The 23,645-nt window shown below is 56.0% G+C and overlaps 7 protein-coding genes across 7 annotated transcripts; 5 read left to right on the forward strand and 2 right to left on the reverse strand.

The window, feature by feature from the left end:
- Window positions 1–970: 970 nt before the first annotated feature.
- UMAG_11683 (uncharacterized protein) lies at window positions 971–5,413 on the forward strand (the record flags this gene model as incomplete). The annotated part of the gene is made up of 1 exon (XM_011389775.1): window positions 971–5,413. One exon carries the CDS (start codon window positions 971–973, stop codon window positions 5,411–5,413), a length of 4,443 nt encoding a protein of 1,480 aa, XP_011388077.1.
- A 2,276-nt stretch (window positions 5,414–7,689) lies between these two features.
- On the forward strand, window positions 7,690–11,109 carry UMAG_01573 (uncharacterized protein; the record flags this gene model as incomplete). Its single annotated transcript, XM_011389290.1, has 1 exon — window positions 7,690–11,109. The coding sequence occupies one exon, from the start codon at window positions 7,690–7,692 to the stop codon at window positions 11,107–11,109; it is 3,420 nt and encodes a 1,139-aa protein (XP_011387592.1).
- A 1,730-nt stretch (window positions 11,110–12,839) lies between these two features.
- On the forward strand, window positions 12,840–16,493 carry UMAG_01574 (uncharacterized protein; the record flags this gene model as incomplete). The annotated part of the gene is made up of 1 exon (XM_011389291.1): window positions 12,840–16,493. The coding sequence occupies one exon, from the start codon at window positions 12,840–12,842 to the stop codon at window positions 16,491–16,493; it is 3,654 nt and encodes a 1,217-aa protein (XP_011387593.1).
- Window positions 16,494–16,989: 496 nt separating this feature from the next.
- On the forward strand, window positions 16,990–17,673 carry UMAG_11684 (mitochondrial 37S ribosomal protein bS18m; the record flags this gene model as incomplete). The annotated part of the gene is made up of 1 exon (XM_011389776.1): window positions 16,990–17,673. The coding sequence occupies one exon, from the start codon at window positions 16,990–16,992 to the stop codon at window positions 17,671–17,673; it is 684 nt and encodes a 227-aa protein (XP_011388078.1).
- A 391-nt stretch (window positions 17,674–18,064) lies between these two features.
- On the reverse strand, window positions 18,065–19,257 carry UMAG_01576 (uncharacterized protein; the record flags this gene model as incomplete). The annotated part of the gene is made up of 2 exons (XM_011389292.1): window positions 18,065–19,081; window positions 19,156–19,257. The coding sequence occupies 2 exons, from the start codon at window positions 19,255–19,257 to the stop codon at window positions 18,065–18,067; spliced, it is 1,119 nt and encodes a 372-aa protein (XP_011387594.1).
- Window positions 19,258–19,974: 717 nt separating this feature from the next.
- On the forward strand, window positions 19,975–21,171 carry UMAG_01577 (uncharacterized protein; the record flags this gene model as incomplete). The annotated part of the gene is made up of 2 exons (XM_011389293.1): window positions 19,975–20,801; window positions 20,889–21,171. 2 exons carry the CDS (start codon window positions 19,975–19,977, stop codon window positions 21,169–21,171), a joined length of 1,110 nt encoding a protein of 369 aa, XP_011387595.1.
- A 156-nt stretch (window positions 21,172–21,327) lies between these two features.
- UMAG_01578 (uncharacterized protein) lies at window positions 21,328–23,517 on the reverse strand (the record flags this gene model as incomplete). The annotated part of the gene is made up of 1 exon (XM_011389294.1): window positions 21,328–23,517. The coding sequence occupies one exon, from the start codon at window positions 23,515–23,517 to the stop codon at window positions 21,328–21,330; it is 2,190 nt and encodes a 729-aa protein (XP_011387596.1).
- Between the last annotated feature and the right edge of the window lie 128 nt (window positions 23,518–23,645).

Consider the following 23,645-nt stretch of genomic DNA (forward strand, 5'->3'; position numbering starts at 1 on the left):
ATAAATAAAAAGGAAAGCAAACAAAAGAGGTTTTACGGCAAGTCTTTTGCGCGCGTGATGGAAGGTGACGATGAAAGGGTTAACTATGACGGATTAGATTGCGATTCCGATTCACGATCCACGCACGATTGCCAGTCGACTCGTAAGAGGCGTGGAGGGTTTTTTCGAACCACGGAAATTTGCATGCTCCGATCGAGACACCGACGTGCCAAAATTGTGAATCGCGCGGAAAAAAAAGAAAAAGATGAACAATCCACAGAGAGATGTGAGTGATTCACGAATGCATGCACGGCCCGTTGCAGTGCATACGGTTGTGAGCACTGTAACTTGGTAAAGTCACGAGTAGCACAGCCGACTCGTAACTCGTCCATGAATCGTGACTCTTGAGCAGCAAACGGCATAAACTCATGATGATTCATTCTGTGATTCCCAAATCACGAATCACGAATCGTGAATTCAGATTGTGATGGCGAGTTCGGGCCGCAATCTCAGTTGCACTCCCACTCTCATTGACTCTGTTGGATCAAACAGGCCTTGCCAGCGTAAACCAGCGAGCGAGTAACTCACTCAGACCTGTCAATTTGTCAAGCTCGTGCGACTGCAGCAGCCGCGTGCGAAATCAGAAGCGAAACGCTTTCTTCCTTGACTTTGGCGGCGATTCATTCGTCATTCGTGATTGTCACTCCTCCATCCTTCTCGTCACGTTTGCTCGTCAACGTCGCAAACGCGCCTGTTCTGCGTCGCTTGCTTCCTACGATCGAGCTTCTACCCTCGCCGTTCATCCTACATCCGCCTTTGCTTCTCGGACGCCTGTACGACGTGACAATGCGCTTTGGGTCCTCGATGCTTTGACCCTCATCATCAACGAGTCGAGTCAAGTACTTTGTCTTGCTCGCCAGCTCGCCAACTCACCCGCGTCCACACAGCTCTCCTGGTGCACGGCACAGCCGTTGACGGCGCATTCGAAACCATGGCTTGCATCGCTACGCTCAGTAGCAGCGCCTCTCCGACACGCTTCCGTATGCCTTTGCAATCATGCTCACTTCGGCGGCGGCGGCGGCAGCTGCTGCAGCTGCTGCTGCCACTATCACTGCTCCTTCTAGCCTGCCTCATTACTTCCACCTCAGCACAGACCGTCACCGAAGTCATTACTCGCACTACAGGCTCTGCTTCGCTCAACAAACCCACCAGAACTGCCATCCCGCCAGACGCGGATCCAAGCGCCACTCGATCCACCCCTGTCGTCACAAGCACCACCATCCCCGAACTTGAGCTCTCCGGTCCCCAAGTCCCCTTCTTGCTCCAGAAGCCCATCCCTGCTCAATACGATGACCTCTCTAGAAAGGTCGTCTCCCGCATGAAGGACGTCTACTTCACCGGCTGCCCAGCCGACCAGGTCAATTACATCGATCCCACCTTGCGCATCAACATCTCGGCCGTATATACCCAGTTCGACCCCGTCCTTGCCAGCGACAACCATATCGCCGACCAGACCTCCTACGATTCCGGCGTGCTCCGCATCGTTGCTGTCGGTGCTACCGACGCCGTCGGCAGGACGGTCAACACCAACGTCACCCCGCAACTGCTTAGCACCCTCTCTGTTGAAACGCAGTTTCTCACTTTTTCCGTCTTTCGCAATGACTCGTACCTCTGTGACAGCCTCTATCCGGTTGTACCTGATCCCAACGCAACCGTCATCAATGGCGTCGTCGTTCAACCCGCCGGCTGTCTCTACGGCCCCGGCCAGGTCTCACTCGGTCTTGGCATCCCACTCAACGACACGTACACTCTTGGCACGCTATGGACCCGCATTCGCCTCAGTGACACTTCCAGTCCACCCCTCGACATTGCTTGCATCGAAGTATACGCCAGTCCTTATGACCAGCAAAAGTGGTACTGGCACCTCATCTTTTGGTTCCCCGTCGCTTTGGCTATCGGCTTTTTCGTCGTCATCGCTCTTGCACGCGTCTTTTGTGCTCTCACATCTCACGCACGAGCTTTCAAGAACAAGGCCAGGGAAGGCAGCCAGCCCAACGTCATCAAGGACACCATTGCGCCTACCATTGTATCCGCCATCTCGGGCCAGAAGCTCGCTCTCAGCGCCGCCCTCCTCCGCTTTGCAACTCCCGGATGCTGGGACATTATCCTTCACACCCAATTCGTCGCCGCCATCTCCATGATCGCCGTGCGCTGGCCCGAGTTCTCCTACCCCTTCTTCAAACAGGCGGCTTGGTCCACTTTGACCGGCAACGTCACCATCATCCGCCCCGCCGAGCTTAACGCCGACTTTGACCTCGTCTCGACCAACGCAACTCTGCCATCTGGAGACATCAGCACCCAATTCTCCAACGCCACTTCGCCCCTCTACATGAACGAGCAGACCCCCAACCACTTGATCAATCTCGATGGTGCACGTGCTGGCATCCAGGCATACGCGCACGTCGTGGGACTTCGCACGCGCGATCTCTTTGGCACTTGCCTCAGCATTTGGCTCTTGATCGTCGCCGCCATCGTCGCTCTTTCGCTGCTCGCTTGGATCATCGACTCGGTCCACGACACCGTCTTGCGCCTGCAGAAGCATCGCGAAGACGGCTACAGCGTCGACGTCGCCGATGCGCCTTCAGCCATCGAGACCAAGGAGATGGTCGACGCCGACGATGACCAGCCGCGTTCGTCGCTCAGTCGTCGCGGAAGATACCGTTTCCTCGGCGTGGGCAGAGCCGGAAAACGTCTGCTGTTTGGATCGAGCGACAACACTTTCCACCTACTCATGCTGCACGGCAACCTTTTGCGCGCCATCTTCCTCTTCCACTTGCCTATCACCATCTTCACCACCCACCAGATGGCCAACGCCGATATCTTCTCGGCCACCTCGGTCGCCCTCGCCGCCCTCGCGTTTGCGTTTCTCTCGGTCTTGGCTCCCGTCTACGTAGTCTTGTGCATCAGCCGTGCACCTACCGCCAAGCTCTACGACTCGATCGGTACGCTCTCGGCCTTTGGTCCTGTCTACAACAATTATAGCCCTGGTTCACAGCTCTTCTGCGCCGTCGACTTTGCCCGCTCTTTGATCTTGGGTGTAGTGATTGGTGCGGGTCAGGACAACGGAAGCGCGCAGGCCATCATCATCCTGGTGTTTGAGATCATGTTTGCGCTCGCTTGCGGTCTGTGGCTGCCTTGGGGCGAAGGCGCCATGATGGGCCCTGTTAGCTTTGTCGCCAACGTGCTTCGCATCTTTACCGCTGTGCTTGTCCTGCTGCTGAGCCCGTTGGTGGACTTTGGTCGCCAAGTCGAGGGCTGGTTGACGTATGTCATCCTGCTTATACAAGGTATCTTGTATGTCTGCGCTGCATTGATCCTGCTGGTCAAAATGGTAGAAGGCCTGGTGCGTCTCGGCGGACGTGCCTCGTTCGATGAACGTGCCTCGTCGCGTCTCTCGGGCCTTGGCGGTGCGGTACGCAAGATCCAGAAGAAACAGGAGAGCAAACTGCAGCTCAGCCACAAGGGCAACAAGAAGCGTCTTTCGCAGACTTGCCAGCCGCTCAATCGGCGCGCGTCGACCAACACGCAGAGCGTCATGCTCACCAGCCTGGGCAACGACGGTTCCACCGGCGAAAATACTCCTGCGGGTCCATCGTCACCGCGAAAGTTGAGCACCTCGCTGCCATCTACCATGTCGATGAACCGTATGCCTCTGCATTCTCGCCAGGCCTCGTATGTCTCGTACCTAGACTCGCAGTTGCACGGACGAAGATCGCCTGCCGACATGTTGGCGGATGGCAACAGTCCTTATTCGACGTATCTGCGAGGCGATCCGCACGACGAAGGCTATATTATGGCAGCACTGCCACCCACCATTGCGAGCGGTAGACCCGTGTCACCGCCACCGCAGCTGCATCAGTGGAATGGCCGACAGTCGCCCCCGCCACCCGGCCAGTCTGGATTCGTCCGCATGGGCGGCGGCCGCGCCACAGACACGGCGCCGTATCAGGCGTTGCATGCACATGGTCCTCCTGCTCAGCTTCCAAGAGCAATGAGCAGTGGCAGCATCGAGCGCATGTCTCCGCCACAGCAGTTGCAGTCCTTACCTCCACAACGCCGTGCGCGGCCTCAGTCGCAGAGCGTGCATCCTGAGCCGTACTTTGACGCTCGTCGAACGTCGATGCCGTCATCGAATTCGAACGACGGTATGGGTCTATCGAGCACCGAGGCTGCTGCACGCCATGCCACCATACGTCGTTATTCGCAAGGTGCGCAACTGCGCGCCAGCCAGTCGATCGCTGGCATGATGGCGGTTGATGAAGAAGGACAACCGATCGAGCCTGCTAGTAAGAAGCAAAAGCCCAAGTTTTGGAAACGACGAGATACGCGTACGGACACGGACAGTGACGACGATGACGATGACGCTTACGGAAACGGAAACGGTGCAGATGGCAGTGCAGCGTTCCGGTCTCGCGGCGGCTGGAGAGGTTTGAACAAGATGAGCGTCGCCATGTCCGGTCTGGCCGCGCGACTGGGAGCTGGCAAGCCGAGTGGAACTGTAGGTGAGGCAGGAGACAACAGCCTTGAGCCTCCCGCTTCGGAAGCGGAAGCATCTGGCACAAGGCAGGGCAGTAGTGGATTTGAAGTGGTACGTCCCCAGCGACCCAGAAGAAGCTCGGCTGCTGCAGAAAGAGCGTTGGACTCGGCAGCATTGGCAGGTGCTGCAGCAGGAGCGACATCGACGGTGCACGCTTCTCGTACGCCTACGGGCGTGCAGCCTGCTGGTAGCAGTCGTGGAGTCACTTCGGCTGCGGATGCCTACTCGATGCCAGTTCAGGAAGCACTGCAGCAGGCGCACCACGCCGCAGTGCTGGATGATTTTGATGCGTCGTCTGGTACGCTGCCACCAGGAGCTGCCGAGCAAGCACTGCTCCTACCGTACCGCAGTTCGCACCGACCCACTTCGGTGATTGTGAGCTCGAGCTCGAGCAAGCCAGCAGCGCTCAACGAAGACATGTTTTGGGTGTCGTGCTCGTCGCCAGCAGCGTCTCAACCGCAGTCGCACGCCGCATCTCGACCTGTCTCGAGGTCGTCTCCACACATGATGGCCGCAGCGCTCTGTGCTGCCGGAGACACGCGTGATTCTCGTCAGCAGGCATTGACGAGTTCTTCACGAGGCCGCATCGCTGAGCCGATGCAAGCCGAGGTGGTGAATGCGGCTACGGAGGAAGTGGCTTCTGCGGAAGGATTCGTAACTCCACCTGCGACCGGAGCGGAAGAGGCATCGCGCATGTTTGATGCGGACGGCAAATTGATTTCGTCTGCTATCAATTTCAATCAATCTCCTTGCGCTTTGGCGGCGCCGTTAGTGGAGACGACCGAGGCGGCAAGAGGACCACCTCGCGTGTGGGATGCTGCTCAGGCGTACCGCTGATGCCGATCGAATTCGTGATTGCAACAAGGACCATGCGTAATGTTATTCACTTTGCTCTGTTTGCAGTTTCCTAGAATCTTTTGTCGCTCGCTTTCGCTTGCTCTCTGACATTATACGGACGATTCTGACCAAGTTACGCTTGTGGTGTGACTGTCTGCCTGCAACTCACTGCGGTCGAGACTAGCTTAGCTTTCCTGGATGGAGTTGAGGAAGAGACAAGGCACAAGGCGCTGTAGCACCGAGATGACCGGTTCGCCCGAAATTGGAGTGTCGGTAAATATGCCGATCTGTTTTCTTTCGTGTTTCTTTGTGTGGCTTTCCCGTGACTGGGTTCACGATTCACGATTCGTGATTCGTGATTTGGGTCACGCCGTTCACAGTCACCATGATTCGTGTTTCAGATTGTGATTTTGGATTTCGAATTTCACCGGCCAAAACCATTTCACACTCAACCACGACTTGGCCCAACGACAAACGTGTAACACGTATCACGCTGACAATCACGAATGTGCCACTCGCGACGTGCGAGTCACGAGCTCGTAAATCAATCAGAATCCTGAATCGTCAATCACGAATCACGAATCACGAATCACGAATGAAATTTCAATAAACGAAAGCGGGGTTGCAAGTGATTTTCGGCAGCTGACCGACAGTCGGATCCAGACCGGTCACCACACAACACACCCACACACTCACGCAGAGGTAACACGTAATACGTCCCTATCCTTTAGGCTCGTGTCTTGTGAATCATGGACAATCACGAATGCTGCAGCAGCAGTGTCAGAGTGCCGCGCCAAGCTCGCTGTGCATTTCTGGTCTTCTAAGCAGATCGGCAGCCGTTTTCCTCTTTCACCTTTCACGTCCGATGCATCGGTCGGAATCCCAGAACCACAGAATGGCTGAAGACTCACAGTGGCACATTCACGATGCGATTCACCATTCGTCATTCGGCATGGTCACCCAGCAAGTGTAAACCTCGCTCGGCGGTCTGCAATTCGTAACTCGTGATTCGTGATTCGTGATTCCATTCCGTGTTCATACAGTCGTATTAATTATTTCAGCTGTGAGTCGTTCGTGATTCGTGATTCACGGTGAATAGAGTCGTGTCTGGTGAGTACGAGTGGTGAGTGCCGAGTGGTCACCGGTCTTGACCAGTTACCGGAAATCGTGAATGTCTCTCACACGATTTTGGAAACACCCACGGCCACATACTGTAACTCTGTGACACTTCGAACAGGTGGTATAGTCACAAGTAACGTATAGCATCGGGCTCCGCACCGCGCGCTAATATACAATCTTTGCCGATCGAGTCGTCGAATGCGCCTCGCGGATCCTTTGCTTGGCTTCAGCCGCAAGAGCTTGAGCAGCAACGACAGTGGGACCTTGCCTCTGCGCCATCATCCTCGCTTGCTTGTCTCGTCGACGATCCTTACCGTCTTGTCTGCATCCACGCAGCAACGTTAGCAACACCTAACCAGCGACGTCCGAGTTGCTCACTGGTGCACATCGCTACCTTTCTTCTCGACGGTCCAGCCCGTGTCTTGCTCTTGCCGCCGCGGCAACGTCTTTGCTCCCACCGAGCTTCATCGATCTTGCAACTCTCCACCGTGTTCTGGATTGCGTCGCTCGCGGTCAACCTTGTTCTTCATCCATCTCTTTCGACAACCATCATTACAAAGCTGGCTTGGCTCTTGCACTAGCCTCGTCTGCTTTCATTCCAACAGACCATCCACATACTGTACCCTCTCACGCACCCAACTCCCGCGGAGAAGCGCAACAGCCTCGAGCCTCTGCCAAACCCTATTTCATTTCGGCCTCGATCGGTGCATGGCAGTACATGGGTTCCTCTCCCACGCACCCTTGCTCACTTCATCTCGTCGCCGTTTAGCTCGCTGCAACTTGACGCAGCTCCCACCTGCTCGTCGACCATACCTCTGCTCGCTCGCTCGCTCTTCTCGAGCACTTTGTCAGCTGACGCTCGTGCCATCTCGAAATTCACCGGCTCCTTGACAAGTCACTTGTACCCGACATCCCCTTCCCCCTGCCTCTGCATGGAAGCCATCCCCACTCGGCCTTCGATCGCCCGTTTCGTCCTTTCATCATCGTGTAGCGGCCTGCATGTACGCCACTAAAGCGTGATCGTTTCCTGCGCTTTACCATCTCTCACTTGCAACCGAGTCCGACCCGCTAGAGCCGCCAGATTCCATGTGTCGTTATTCCTCTCTCGCTCCACCCTCGAGCTATTTTTCACGCTAGCAAAGCCAAGCAAAGCCAAAATGAATAGCTTGGCCGATGCTGCGATTCAGGCTTCCGCGGCGGCGGCAGCAGCGGCAGCGCCAGAAGAAACGGCAGGTACACTTCCTTTATCTACTAGTTCGGCTCTCGCATTGTCCGACGCTTCTGGCCGTCCCGAAAGCAGCTCGAGTCTCTTGGATCGACCCTCTTCCTCTCACGCTTCGTACAGGCGCTCGGATCCAACCGTCGAACATAGCCAATTTGATGCATCCACTTCGCCCGCCTCTGAGCCAGGCTCTCCTTACAATATGATCAAAGGCAACGCCGATACCCCGCTGCGTCGTGCACTACTCGATACCGAAAAACCCGAGAAGCGCGGCTCCAACCTTGCTTGCCTCAAGTGCCGTGCGATCAAAGTCAAATGCTCGCGTGCCAGTGCCGAGGACGAGCGCTGCAAACGTTGCAACCGTCTCGACCTCGTTTGCGAGTTTAAAGAGCACCATCGAGGCAGAAAACCGAAAAAGAGGCCAAGGAGTGAAGCCGAAAGCACCGGTGCAGACGAGGAAGATCAGCTCGAGGATGACCAAGCCAACCCCAATGCCAACCCCAACGCCGACGCCAATGCTGACGCCGATGCGACGTTGTCATCAAAGACGTCAACCGCTTCTCCAGTTCGTTCCAAGCGCCAGGAACTCTCTCGTTCTCCTCTGCCTTCAGCATCAACGAGCAGGCAGCAGCATTATCGCACGTCGTCGTCATCGTCATACACAAAAGCAGAGAATGCTCGTTTTGACATCAACGAGCCTCCACCACGGCTTCCGAGTCCAAAAGGCTCGGTACACGGAAGATGGTTTGGGCCGTATCTGCAACCTATACCGTCGTTCGAAGATTCTCTGTTCGCGCGCAAGCAGCGTCCGCATTCTTCTGCGCATCACTTGCAACAGCATCACAACGATCCGTCTAATCCAAACCAACCGCATCAGCACCTCGCCCATCACCACCATTCCTATCACATCGATCGTAGCTGTGAGCTGCCTCCGCTATCGATACCATCCTCGTCGTCTAGCAATCGCCCCGGCCTCAGTCCTAATGATCAGGGTAGCTGGGATCGCACCTCAACCTGGAATGCTACAAATCGGAACAGCGTCCACCGTCTCTCATCAAGTGTGTCGACAGGATCCACCACGCTCGATCTGTCTGACGATGCTGTGCGACAGCATGTCATCACCATGGATCAGGCACGTGAGCTATTTGACAACTTTTTCGCAGAGCTCAATCCTCCACTGGCACTACTAGACACGTCTCTGCACACGATCGACTATTGTCGCAAGAACACGCCGATTCTCTTTTCGACCATCATCTCGGTGGCTTCGCGCTTCTTTATGCCCCACCATCACCGTCAGTGTCATCGCGTCGCCAAGTCGATTCTGAACCACGCTGCTGCCGAAGAAATCTGCACGCTCGACCATGTACAGGCGCTCATCCTCGTTATCACTTGGAAGGATCCGGGAGACCGTACTATCCTGCGCAAGGCGGTTCGGGCGATCGGATATGCATATGAGCTCGGTCTGCACGCGACGTTTGACGATTTCGATATCGCTGAGCCTTTGAGCTCGAGCTCGAGCACAAGCACAAGCAAGACTAAGGCCGAAGGCAAGCGCGACCCATCCGACAACTACTCGCTGCAACATCGCCGACGTCAGCAACGCGATCGTCAGCGTACCTGGATTGTGCTCTGTCTGATTCATGAGCTGGTACGTCGAGACGATCGCAATCCCAGGCCGCGTGCACGCGTGATCCCGCTGGAAGACTATCCGGATCCGTACCCGTGGCTCAAGCAGGCAGGTGATGTGTTTCAGCCCGTCGACTCTCGACTGGGCTGGTCACTGGGGATGGCGATCCTGACGCTCGAAAACGAGCCGTTTCTGGATCTGATCGAGCGATCGCAGGACGCCACCTCGTTCGCTACATTCTTTGAGCGCTATCGCGGCGGCCTGGACAAGCTGCGCAAGCTCTACTTTGACGTGCGCGACGGCGTCTACCATCCGCGCTTCGCTATGGACAAATCAGCGGTAGCAGAATTGCCATACCTGGATGCATTTCGTGACTACTACATCTGCCAGTCGACGTGGCATTGGGCCGCCAAGGTGGCTTCTCGTCATCGTCGTCAACATCAGAGCAGCGAGCTGGCCGAACAGCAGGACAACGCGCGATCCGCGTTCTGGTTCTCACAGACAGTCGACGCCGCGATGAGGTGTCTGCGTCTGTTTGCTCACGTTCTGTGCAAGGACGGATACGTGCGTGTGGGACACGACTATCTGGTCATCTCAGCTAGCGAGGTTACAAAGTGGTTCTATCTGTACCGTGAACATTTGGATGCATCTACCGTGGTTGCCGGCGTCGAGTACCTGCGCGCTGCATTGCGCGAATGCTCGCAGCCGCAGCGACTGGCATCGGGCGAGGTGGTGAATACGGAGCGCGAAGCTCCCGGTTACTTTGTGCGCTTCTTGGGCGCCATCTTTGACGCTGGCTTGAACGAGAGTTTGGACAAGGCAAACCAGAGGTTGTCGGCTAGTGTAGAAAGGTTTGGGACCAAGGGGTTCGCCTGGAACGAGCCAAGGCGTGAGCGTCCAGTCGAGGAGCGTGCGGGCCCAAGAAGGGAGGCCGAGGCTGGTCGCAGTGGCATAAGTAGTAATACCGGGAGCGACGGCAATGGCAGCAGCGCAGCAACTCGTCGACCACAATGGAGCGCCACCCACTCGTCGTACCAACAGCAACAAGCGTCGGGAGTGGTCACACCAGTAGAGCGTTCGAACTCTGCGATGGCCGCTGGAGCGAGCGCGTCGTACAGAGATCCAACGTCTGCAGCGTCTGCATCGGCTCGATTCGGTTCAGCGGCGTTGTTGGCTCGGGGGCGCTCCGAGGTCGAGTTGAGCCGGACGAATGTCGCGCCTGTTTCTGGCGGTAGCAAGTCGTACGAGCGTGGAGGCGGTGTAGCGGACAAAGTGCAGAGTTCGGCCAACATGTTTGGCGTGCAACATGACAATGGTACGGGCAATGCAGGAGCGGTGAACGCGACCAACTCGATCGCACCTCACCCGGCGTACCTCGCTTCAGCCGTTGGCGCGAGCAGCGTTGGTCAGGTGGCTGCTAACTTTGGTGTGCAGACGGGTGGCAGTGCGGCTTGGTGTTCGGCAAACGCTCCTTCTTGGAGCAGTGCGGCTGGCAGTGCACTACCGACCAACAGCGTAGACGAGTTCCATCTCGCGTTTGGCGACGCGCCACTGACAACGCCAGCTGCAAACACGCCTACACCGGCGGCCACAGCGATCAACGTCACGCCGCTCGCTGCGGATATAGGCAAGAACTCGATCGAGGGCCTCGCAGCTTGCCTCAACGCTCGCGACCTCACCTACTGGCAGGACATCTTGGGCTTCGACCTCGCCAGTCCTGCTGTGTAGTCCGCCATGTCCAAAGAGTGCCGTGCTCAATGACTCGATTCTCGATCCTCAATCTCGAGAGTGGATGCTCAATGCTGAATGCGGGTGAGTGTAGGATGCAGTGCACAATGCTCAAGGCTCAAGCTCAATGCTCAAATACGAATGCTTCAATATAGCACAAGACTACCGACGCAATCGACACCGCTTGGGACGAATCACGAATGTAAATCGTGAATACGGACGTGGGGACTAGGTTTAACGTTAGGGTATTTGTGAAATTCGCGCCGTTGGAATTTCAGGTGCAGAGCGCGAGGTTGACAATCGTGAATCGTGAATGTAAAAAGCGACGCAACGGACAAGGTATCAAGTAGCACGACGAGCGAGATACTCACGACTGACTGGTTCACCGTACGTTGTAGCTCACACGAAACGTGCAGGTTGTTCGAGCCGAATCGTGAATACCGCCAGTTGTGTATTGTTTGGTGCAAGCTGGGATAGAAGAAGCACGGCTAGGGATGGAGCGAGACACGGCAAGCTGATCTGTCAGACCGGTGCGTTGGTGCGCTTGGGGTTCACCGTTCGATGGAATCACGAGTATGCTGAGCTGCCAATCACGAACCACGAATCACGAGTCATGAAACTTGACTGGATGCGGTCAACGCTTGGATTCAGAGTTTTCGCGTTGCTGGCGAACAAGCGACGGTGTTGAGTGTGCGCGATCGGATCCGAGCTGCTTTCAGAAGCCAATCGTGACGAACGCACGGGGAAAAAGGAACAAAAGTGTGGGGGGAACGTGATACCTGATGTTCGGGGGGTTTTTATTTTAATTTATATTTACATCTTTCATTCCTTCCGCTCTGGTTCAAGATGCGTGGCGAACGTGAGTGGCGGGGTAAAGTCAACGCAACCACGTTACACGTAACTGGGGTCGACATGCTCCATAGTGCGCGCCCCACGTCTCGTATCCGTAGTTGCGGGCCCTGGTCGAAACCCTGACGCCTAGTGAGACTCGACGACAACCACGGCTCAGTCGCGCGAGCCAATCACAATCACGGATGTGCGACACCGGCGTGCTAAGCGAGACATGACGCTGAATAAAAATCCCCGCACGTCCACGCTCGCACCGCTTTTTTATTCTGTGATTCACGATTGTTTTTACAGCGTCACCGTCCCAGTGCGCTGCGCCAGACTGCGTTTGCGCAGACGGGAATCCCGAGAGGCGAGGGCGTTGCGTGCCGACACGAAAAACCAATACGACGCTCGCTCCTCACGCCTGCCATTCACGATTCTGGTTCGCGATTCACGACTCACACTGTGATTGTTTGACGACAAAGCAAATCAGCCCAAGGTCGTTGGCCAGTTCATGATTCACGATCCGTGATTGTGACGTGAATTCTGTGCCCCGTGAGGCTGAACCAGCTTTGTTAACAAATGCACGACGAAAGAATCACAAATGTATCATCACAGAAAATCCGTTATTCGCTCTGACGCTCGTGACTCACGACTTCAGTGTGATTTCAATTCGTGATTGGCGCTGTCGTTCATTCCCATTTCCACCAATCGATATTTACAATCGTGAATTCACAAAGCGTGAATCGTGAATGAGCGTCGACGATTGTATGAACTTGATGCCTCCTCTCCACATTCACAACTCAGACACTCCTTTAACCTTTCTTTATTAGGATAATCTTGTCCCACAACCACATCATCGAGCAAGTCTCCGCAGCGCTCGCTCCACCTCGCTCCTCGTTATGACCAGCGCCGCTGTGCTCAGAATGAACTCAGACAACCCTTCCGTGCCCATGTCGCTCTCTGGCAGCCGCAAGAGCATCCTGGCTGGCATGGACTTGTCCACCGCCAAATACACCGTCGATGCTTCTTCCCCTTTGCTCGACGACGATGCATCCGACAACAACTCGCATCCCATCCCCGTCTCCAATACGGATGCGCTACTTCGTCGGCGTCAGGCTTCCATCAGCGATGCCGCCAGTCTCAAGCAGAGCATCAAAAGTCGTGCTTCCAGAAGCGCTTCCATCGCTTCCCGCGTTCAGCCATCGCCCGCTCGTTCCATTGCCAACGCCACCTACTCGATTTCTCCTCCTGCTCACGAGGCTAACGCAGGCTACCTCGCTCCTGCCATCCCTGGTGCTGGCGTTGGCGTCGGCGTCCAACCCAGGGGTTTCTCAGCCGCCAGCCTCGGTCTGAAAAAGAGCAATTCGAACCTCTCCCAAAGTGATGCACGTTCCATCGACTCGCGCAAAGGCTCCTCGGCCAACAGCTTTGTCAACCTCATCCGCAATCGAAGCCGCAACTCTTCACAGACCAACCTCACCGTCCCCGATCCGGCCGACTCCTCCTTCAATGGCAGCACCGGCGGTCGTCTGCGCAGGTTCAGCTCCGCTTCGCGCAAGATGAGCCTCAAGATGCCCGGTCTCGGCTCACGTTCCAGCTCCACTTCAATCCGCAGTGGCATGTTTGACGAGCCCGGCCAAATCAGCCCCGTCCCCGCTTCTTACCCTACCGCTTCCACCCCTCCGATCGACGGCTACAAGTCCATCGGTGCCGCAACCAATGGTTCCTCGCTCGGCTCGGCGCGTACCCGAAAGTTCAGCAGGTCCGCAAGCCAGAGCGCTGCCGTCCGATCCGCCGTTGACGACCAAACCAACCGCCATGCTGACCCAAGCAGTCCCACTACCTCGCTCCCCGACCCCTACGCCAAGGCCGATGGTCTTCTGGCTCGCGCCCGGTCCAGAAGCTCCGCCAGTGCTAGTCAGACCCGTGCACGCGGCGCCTCCGAGCCTCCTCTTATCAACGCCACAGCCCAAGATTCCACCACCAAAAAGTCAGGCTTCCTCTCGTCCACCACCGCCAAGATGACAGGTGCAGCTGGTGCGGGCGGTGCTGCAATCATCGGCCTTGCCCGTCGAAGGTCGTCTCGCAGCCTTCGCGGTCAGGACGAGGAAGCGACGAGCGCCATGCCCAACGGTATGGCTGCTGCTCAGCGCAGCGATAGTGAGGAAAGCGAGTCAGAACAAGACGCGGATCAAGAAGAAGAAGAAGCAGAAGAAGAGGAGGAAAAAGAAGTTCCTCGGCGTAACGCTAGGCTGGTCAAGGGTCGCGGCGGCGCTCCGGCCGCGGCTGTCACATCGAGTGACGACGACGACGAGGAAGAGGAAGAGGAAGAGGAGCAAGACGAGTCGGAAGAGGACTCGGAACAAGACAGCTCGGATGACGACGAAGACTTCCATGATGCTCCTCTCGCCGACATCTCCGAAGCCGAGGAGGAGGACGATGATCACCATCACCATCGAGCTGCTGCAACCGGTGCTGCTGGCGGCTCGGCTGCACTTGTCAGTGCTGGCGCCACCGCACGTGACCGTCGTAACAAGTCGGGCACCTCCGATCGCAAAGTCGCCAACGGTGACTCTGCCGCCTACAAGCCCAAGGGCACTGCTGGTGCCAACCGCCGTGCCGGTCCAGCAGCCAACTCGGCCGTCGCAGGCAACGTCACCGACTCACGCGCTCGCTCCGATACCTCGCAAGCGGTCAAGGACAAGGCTGCGCGCGTCGCCCAGCTCACCGCCCAAGACGTGGCCATCAGCACCGACCAGCTGCGTCAGGACATTGAGGTAGCACGCAATGCGCTAAATCTCTTCCTCAACTCGCGCATGATCGAAGCCGAGAGAATCATCGAAGAGTACGCCGACAGGCGTCTCTACTACGCGCTCGGGTATGCGCTCATTGCGACCATCAAGGGTTTCATGACATTTGAGCCCGCCGATCTGGCTGTGGCCATTTCGCTGTGCAAGGACACCTTGACGATCGCCAACTTGCTCAGGAAGCCTTGCAGCGCCGTCTCGAGCTTTGGTCGCTTCGTCCGAGGTACAGGCCAGAGCCCTAGCGCTTTGTCGCAGATGGACGAGGTACAGAGGCACGCCGAGTTGGTGTATGCCGAAGCGGTGCTCTTGAAGGCAGTGCTAGGTATTGCGTATGCCGGTGATTTCTTTGCATTTATTTCCGAGGCGCTCAACCTGAGGAATGCTTACGGCATCTACAGGTCGCTTCAGAAGTACGTCGACTGGTCCGCCGAAAAGGGCGAATACCTCGATGAGGACTTCAAGAGCGGCGTCTACCTTGGCAACGGGCTGATCAGCATGATCCTCGGCTTGGTGCCTGGCAAGGTGCTCAAGATCATGGAGGTCTTTGGCTACACGGGCGACACGGCTTGGGCATTGAAGACGCTCAGCAAGGCGGGCCAGTGGAGCGCTGATGCTCGCCAGACCAAACCGGGCATGTCGATAAAGGAAGAAGGTGTGCGTCGACAAATTTGCGACATGTCGTTGCTCGCCTACCACCTGGTGATCTCCACCTTCATCCCGGTGACCGGCGTCGACATTGGATTTGCCGACAAAGTGCTCCACTACAACCTGCGACGCTATCCGGAAGGTGTGTTTTTCCTGTACTTCTCCGGACGACTCTACTCGACACAGGCGCTGGCCGAAAAGGCAATCACGCAGTTCGAAACGGCGCGCGACATCCAGAAGGAATACGTGCAGCTCAAGCATATCTGCATCTGGGATCTCTCGCTGTGCAGCATGTCGCTCTCGAAATGGAAGGACGCCTACGACCAATTCACCATTCTCGCCAACGAGAACAATTGGTCGAAAGCCGTCTACAACTACGGGCGCGCTTCGAACCTGTACGAATCGGCTGTTGCCAGTGGCGATCGATGCGGTGTGGATCAAGCCGCCGAGATCTTTGGCAAGGTGCCCACGCTGACGCAGAAGATCGCCGGAAAGTCGATCCCGATGGAAAAGTTTGTGGCACGCAAGTCAAAGAAGTTCGCCACGTACGGACGCTTGCTTTTGCCCGGTCTCGAATTTGCATATGTCTACCACTGCCTCTCGAACGCTCCGCGCTACATCTTGTGCGATGAAGCGTTGGTGATGGTCAGCGAAGCACTCGCCGACTTGCACCATGTCGAAGATCCATCGCAGTACTACTCGGGCGACGAGTACTACGACGACCTGTGTCTGGCGCACTTCCTACGCGGTGTGTGTCTCAAGTTTATCGCCTGCCCCGAAAAGCACTCCAAGGTACGGCCGAAGGAATCGCCAATCCCCGAAAACGAGGCTGCGCAACAGGCCGAAATCAGCTTCAAGACAGTGTTGGAGCATGGCCATCTGTTGAAGCTCGACCACTGGTTGGTGTACTTTGCGCACTACGAGCTGGGTCGACTGTACGCTGGAACGCGGAGGATTGACGAGGCCAAGGAGCAACTCAACCTGGTGTTGAGCCAGAAGAATCTCGAGGATCGCGGCAGGAACGGCAAGTATAGTCTGCAGAACATGGTGCATTTGAGAGCCAATGGTGCGCTCAACGCTATCGATGGCAGTGGCAAGTAAAACAGTATCACTCGTCACTTTAATTTTCGCATCCCAGTATCGTGTATCGTGTATCGTGTATCGTGTATCGTGTATCGTGTATCGTGTATCGTGTATCGTGTATAATGCTTTTGGTCTTGGTTCTCGTTCTCACGTCTCTCATTCTCCGTTCTTTGGAAGCTTCTTGATAATACAGATATACGACGTGATTTGCGCACTTGTCCTCCACGCACGACGACCTGACCATGCACGTGGGAGCGTGATGGTTTTGTGTGTGCATGCACTTGTGACTCTTATCGTGCGAAAGAAACTGGGCAAGTGCAAATTACGAATCACGGATTATTACGAATTGAGAATTGAGAATTAGAAAGCACGTGACGTGTGCATTTTTTTGAGGCGGCTTGCAAGATGTCTCTTGTCGGTTACCTTTTGGTCTCTAACTGACATCCTTGGGATCATCAGGCTCACCACGATTGATCAGTATCGACGTGTTGGAACGCATCATACGACACGCACGATGAGGAGCGTAAACTTGACGTCCATGTTGCGTTGCAGGATTGGTGGTGGTGGATCATCTGGATTGACGAGCAGCCGAGGAGTGGTTCGAGGGATGGGTAGCAGCGTGACGCGATGGACGGCGACGGGGACGGCGACGGGGACGGGGACGGGGACGGAAAAAGCGTCGTCAGCGCTGGATGAACTTTCGTCGTCGATCGAGAGGCTTGCACGAACGCGGGCGGAAGCTTCGGCAGCGACGCTGTCGAATGCATCTGCGTCCGGCTCGGTACACAACCCGCGTTCGCCCACCAAGGAGCGTCAGACAGTCTCGGGCCGTGCGTTCATGAACGGTCATTACTACAACCCGTCCACTCTCACATACGAATCCATCACGCAACGACCGAACCGCACAGCCCGCGCTCTGCTAGGCCCCACAAAAGCAGAAGCGCTTAAACACGATCTTATCCACATCAATCGACTCAACCCGGCGAAACCAAGCCTGCACGACGACAGCTACAAGAACGCGGCGATCCTCGCCAACTACGTGACTGAAATGGGCAAGATCATGCCGAGAGCAAGCACAGGACTGACGAGAAAGAGCCAGAGACTCGTAGGTAAGGCTATCAGGAGGGCGAGGAGTATGGGCCTCTTGCCCGTCATGAGCCGCGGTGGAACAAGGATCAGTGGCGCCGGTTGGAAGTGATCCGATTCGCTCCGAATCCATAGCCTAGACGCTTTTGCTATTTCGATCGACTGCCAAACGTCGCAGCTCGCAACCACGCTCGATTCGATGCTCTCTGTGTGAGTGTGGTGATAGGCTCTCTGCCACATTATCGCTGCCAATGTGCCAACCGTGAACGCTTGTCAATGCGAGAATCTAACGTTACCAGCAACCGCACCAGCACCACGCACAAGCCACATGCTACACTCGTGACTCACGACTGACTGCAGCTCGAAAGCATTACCTGCACAGACGGCTTTTCTGCATGCACACACCGACGTTCATCGTTGACGGTTGATCATCTCGGAAGCATGTATTAACCACTGCAGGTCTATTGGTAAGAGGTGCGCTTGCTTGCATTTGCACTTTGCATTCAGCGTGTGCTGCGCGTGCTCAAAGCGTTCAAGCTCGACGGCTTGCCACGGATCTCTCTGAGCGCGTCGTCTTTTTCGACATGTGTGAGCAGTGCAAAGTTGTGTTTCAGCAGATCGACCCTGTGTCCTTCGTCGGCGATCTTCTCGGACAACACCTGTTGGTCGCCGACCTTGATAATGTGCTTGTCACCTACGATCATGCGCTGTTCTACAACGCTCGGATGGTAGGGATACAGCTGCTTGGGCAGTTTGTCGCGCTCGAGGAGCTCTTCGGAAAGCTCGACAAGTGGTGCATGCAGCAGATAGCGCACTACGAGGATCATGGTCGCGAAAGGTTGCGATTCCGGATGAGAGGTGGCCTTGTTGGACGCGTGGTAGTCTGGATAGAAGCATTCGGCGGTCGAGAACGAGTAGCAGTCGAGCCAGTCGGGCGTGCCGTGCCTGTGGTGCTGGAGGATCCACACGCTCTGGTCACGCGCGATCTGCGCGACGTGCTGGTCTACTTGTTCGTCGCCAGCTGGCTCGAACGTCGATTGCGGATGCACATGTCTGTGCACCATGCGAAACTTGTCGCCACCACGACCAAACTCTTGCCACTCGTTGCGCAGCAACATGGGCCGATGCGGACTGCTTCCAAATCCGACATCCGACAGATAGTACACCATGCTGCCACGATCCGACGCGATGTGCGACGGCAGGTACACCAACGTCGCCGTATGCGTCAGTCCAGTCCAGCTGTTCGAGATGGGCGAGAAGACGCGGCCTAGCACACCGACGAAGCGAAACGCGAGCTTGGCCAGCACCTCGCGGTACAGCAGATTGATCTGCAGGCAGTACCCTCCACCGTGGCGCTTCTCGATCAACCGCTCGTAGATATCGTCGAGCTGTGACGACATGACTCCGTGCGGCTCGTAGTTCATCGACAGTGCTTCGAACGGGAACGTGAGCATAAAGTGGATATGCAGCTTGCTTAGAGTGTCGAGCGTTGCACATGGCAGTGCAGCGCGCGTAGATGTCTGTCCGGTTCGAAGCGCAACGTCAGCTTGTGCACATCCTCACAATCGGCGTAACGTGGGTGCGGTCACTTTACCTCTTTATCTTGAAATCCGGGGAATGAGATCGTATGCAACACAGCGCGTAATCGAGCGTCGCTCAGCCACGATTCCACCAGTTTCGGACGAACAACCACCATGTTGCCGGCTGAAGCTTGTTGATTGCTATGAAAGATAGACTTTGTGGTTGGTTCGACGCCGCAATCGTCAATCGTCAATCGTAAATACCGTCGGTGGTCGGCGCTGTTTGTTTTCTTTTGCCTTTAAGACCGGCTTCGCTTCGGTGTGTGGGGCCACAAGCAGCAATCGTGAATGACGGCTGCACCTTATTTGTACGGTCTGTGCAGGCAACTGTATCGTGGCGCAAGCTGCGACAGTCTCGGATCACAAATCTCCGTGATCGTGTATGGTACAGATGCCCGTTGGTCGACGCAATGACGAATCACAATTCCATCAACATGTCCGTGGATCACGGCCGTTAACCGCTGCCATGTACCGCTGCTGTGGATAGCCGCAAAGAGTCCACTCAGACGCACGGCTGCTGTTGGTAAAAGTTTTTTGGTGGAGGTTTTAGTTTTGGTTTTGGTTTTGGATTTTTGGATTTTTGGATTTTTGGATTTCGTTAAGTCCGACAGACGAATAAAGATACACAAAAGATGCGTGCAGAAAAGCAAGCACGAAGCGTCTTTCGTCTTTTCTTGCTGCATCAGCCAGTCGTGAATCAACAATCACGAATCACGCACGACGGTCACTTTGTGACACTCGTGACTCACGACTTTTGTGCTTGACTCTTGTTCCTCCTGGACGACAACCTCGTGTCGCAGCTTGTGCCGTCGAAAGGAGCACCATGCGATGCGATGAATCCCAAACCATACTGGATTTTGCGCCATCACGGTTCATCGTCCATACGCGCGCTTCACCATGCTCACAACCTGCTCGCTGTCGGCGACGAGTGCGGATGCGTCTCGCTGGTCGACTTGGCGGTTTTGAGACGCCGGTTTACGTGGACACCACATACGGATTCGATTTTGACAGTCGTCGTCGTAGATGCGCAGCACGTCGTGACACACGCGAGAGATAACACGTTGAAGCTCTGGAGGCTGCCTAGCACTCTGACGGCTTTGGGAAGCGGTGATGGAATGATGAGCAATGATGTGGGTCACTCAACGTCGTCGGCTCCACTACCAGAGCTGGTGCGAGACATCGGAGTAAACGCGCTCAACTTTGCCAAATGTTCGATGCTCGACAACTCACTCGCTGTCCCCAACGCACTCGACGCAGCCTACATCGATATTATCGACCTTACGACTGGTGTGCGAACGCACGAGGCGATCGGTCGTCCAGACATACAACATGCTTCAGGCAAGCGCCTGCCGATTGTCATGTCGCTGCACCTGCTATCGTCACAAGAGCTGGTTGCCGGGTACGAAGACGGGTGCGTGAAAAAATGGTCGCTGCACGACAGTCAGCTGGTATGGCAAGCCAGATGCCACAGCGAATCAGTCATGGCTCTCGCCGTCTCAGAGACGCGATTTGGTATCTCGGTCGGCGCAGACGATCGTCTTGCACGCTTCGACCTGAGCACGGGAGAGACTACCTTAACGCAGACCGACACCGCAGGCAAATCAAGCACCGCCATCGCGCCCGACGCCCTCACTTTCGCCGTGGGCGCTTGGGACGGATCGTAAGCTTCGCCCACCCCACGCACGTGTCTGTACAAGTTGCCAACATCGGCTGACCCTCGTCTTGCTCTCACTTGGCGTGCACACAGAATCACCGTCTATTCCACAGCTGACTTGTCCAGATTAGGCTCGCTCGACTACCACAAAGACACGGTCGAGTGCCTCGCCTTTGCGCGCGTCAAGATCCCCAACAAGGATGATGATTCCGATTCCGATTCCGATTCCGATTTCGATTCTGATTCCGACGATAACGATGGCGATGGCGATGGCCATGACAAAGTACCATCGCAAGGCGTCTCGCATTCGGCGCACCAGCTCATCTTGGCTGCAGGCGGACGAGATGGCAAGGTTTCTCTCTGGACTTACCACTGATCCACTTCGCTCTACAGGCTCACGTCACAATGCGCGCCTACAATCACAAGTCAGTCTGCAAATCGTGTGTGCATGAAAGCTCAGTTTCGTCCTTCTACATGGCGACTACCAAGAGCAAGAGCAGGAGGTCGACAAATTCGACAGCATGGCCACCGTCTACTTGCGATAGCGCAGCCGCCTAAAGTTAAAGTGCAGCTGCAACACACCCCTGTCAAAACTGTTCTTGAAGCCTCTCTTGTGGCTGTACTCCCACTCCCTGTTGACGATCCTAAACGCAATGTCCTCGTACGGTGGACCGGCACTGAATCGCAACAGCACCGTATCGTCCTGCCCCTTCTCCTTGATAATCCGGTACGTCGGCGCTACCGTCTTATCGATGAGATCCGGGTAGAAAATGTTGAACTTGTAACCCTGCACTGTCTTCGGCGGTGGATTGTCGGAATCGTAGTGCGTCTGGTTGTACTTGTTCCAGTCGTAGCCCGCATGGACGCGGTTGAAGAAGCGAGGTTTGCGCGGGCGGTACTTGTCTTGCCACTGGTACGTCTGGTGACCGAGCACTTCGTCGCCGCCCTGCATGACTTCTTCGGTAACATCGAGTGCCCTGGATGCTTCCTGCATGAACATGCGTTCGGCCGGATTGTCAGAGAGACCAGAGTCGATGTCGTTGGGGCGTGTCCTGGGGATAAACAGCTGGCCAGCAACACGACGTCGGGCAGCTACGAGCTCTTCGAGATGCTCGCGAAGCGTCCTGATGGGCAATCGTCGTTCTTCATAGCTCAGCTGTGACGCATGGATGGGCGCAGGTTCCATCTCGTCTGGATCGTAGAGCGCTTCCAACGCTGCTTGCTCCTCGTCAGCCTCGAACCTACATACGGCATCTCGACCGTCAGCAGCAGCACTGCGCGTCTCTTGTTCGGCGTCAGAATCGTCAGCGGTCTGCACAAGAAGCTCGTGCTGTTGCCGCGCCGCTTCGTCGCGTTGCTTGCGTCGCAGGTATTCGAGTCGATTCGACAGCACAGCCTCGTGCATGTCACGCAGACGCGCTTTGGCTCGCCAAACAACGATAGACTTCAACACCCTCTCCCAGTACTCGACGTCGACAGGCTCGCCCGAAGCGAGTTTGGCGCGCACCTGATCTTGGAGCTGTTGCAACTCATCGGTCGACTTGGACGAAAGCATGTGGTTAATGCGACCGCGTTCCTCTGGGTCCTGACGAGCATTGGTAGCCGGAGTGGCAGCACCCACGGCGTGGTCTTGCTCTTCCTGCAGCTGCTCTAGTTTGTCATCACAGACGATGAGCATCGAGCGCCAAAAGTCGAGATTGGCGTCATTCTTCTCGAGCTGCAGGTACATCTGAATGTCTTGGTGCAGCTCTTGCGTTTCCTCGAGCTTGAGATCCTCAAAAATGGTGTATGGCTCGTCTAGGTCAATCTCGAGACCAGCTTCGTCGTCGTCATCGTCCTGTTTGCTTTCTTGCTCGGCAATAATGTTGGGATCGGCCCATTTGAGATTCATGCTAAGCAGGTCGATGGGTTTGGCGCGGTTCTCCTTGATACGGATCACGGCTCGGCGTTGTGCTTGTTCGAGGTGGAAGTCGTCTTCTTTGGCCACCCAGCTCGCCATCTGCGCCGACTCGGCAAGGCGCGCCATCCTCGACTCTTCTTCTTCGCGCAGAGCCGCTTGCTTTTCGCGCTCGGCGCGCTTGGCGTTGAGCTTCTCAATCTCGACCATGGCCTCTTGCCTGCGTTGAGCGTCTCGCTTCTCTGCTTGTTCGCGGGAAAGTCCCTGTTTGCGCTCCTTTTCCTCCTTTTTGCCCCACTTGAATTTGTGGCCGAGCGTGGGGTCGTTGAAGGGATTGTCCTCGGCAGAGTACATCATGAGCTCTGCAACAGCCGTACGTTCTGCTGCGCCTTGCTCTTCTTCCAGAAAACTGTCTTCGAGCTCTTTGAGCTTCTTGGCGCGCTTGGCAGCTTTGCGAACGCGGCGTTCCTCGGAAGTCTCGCGTCGTTTCGACGATCGATCGCTTCGGTGATCCTTGTCACGATCATGTCTGGAGCGACTCGAGCTGGTATGCTCTGCATCCTTCTCTGTATGACGGGATTCCGTGCCCGAATGGTCTCGTCGATGGTCATCGCGATGCGCGCGAGAGCTACGTGATCGCTTGCTGTCATCGTCTTGGCGGTGTCGCTTTCGTCGGTCGGGAAAATCATCTCTAACCCGGCTTCGGCGGTGATGGTCGGAATCTGCCTCTGATTGGTGGCGTCGTTTGTGATCCGAGCAATCACTGTCATGACGGGACGAGCTAGGGCCGGCTCGATCTTGGCGTGACCTCGATGGGGAGCGCATGGCGAGCCCGTTCAACAAGTTGTTGAGGATGGTGACGGTGGTGGAGGTAGGTAGGTGCAAACCAGCGCGAGAAATGCGGTCTGCGCAATCAAATCAGGCAATTCGTGATTCACGATGAATCCAACATG

The sequence above is a fragment of the Mycosarcoma maydis genome, chromosome 3, assembly GCF_000328475.2.
Source record: "Mycosarcoma maydis chromosome 3, whole genome shotgun sequence".
Classification (NCBI taxonomy): domain Eukaryota; kingdom Fungi; phylum Basidiomycota; class Ustilaginomycetes; order Ustilaginales; genus Mycosarcoma; species Mycosarcoma maydis.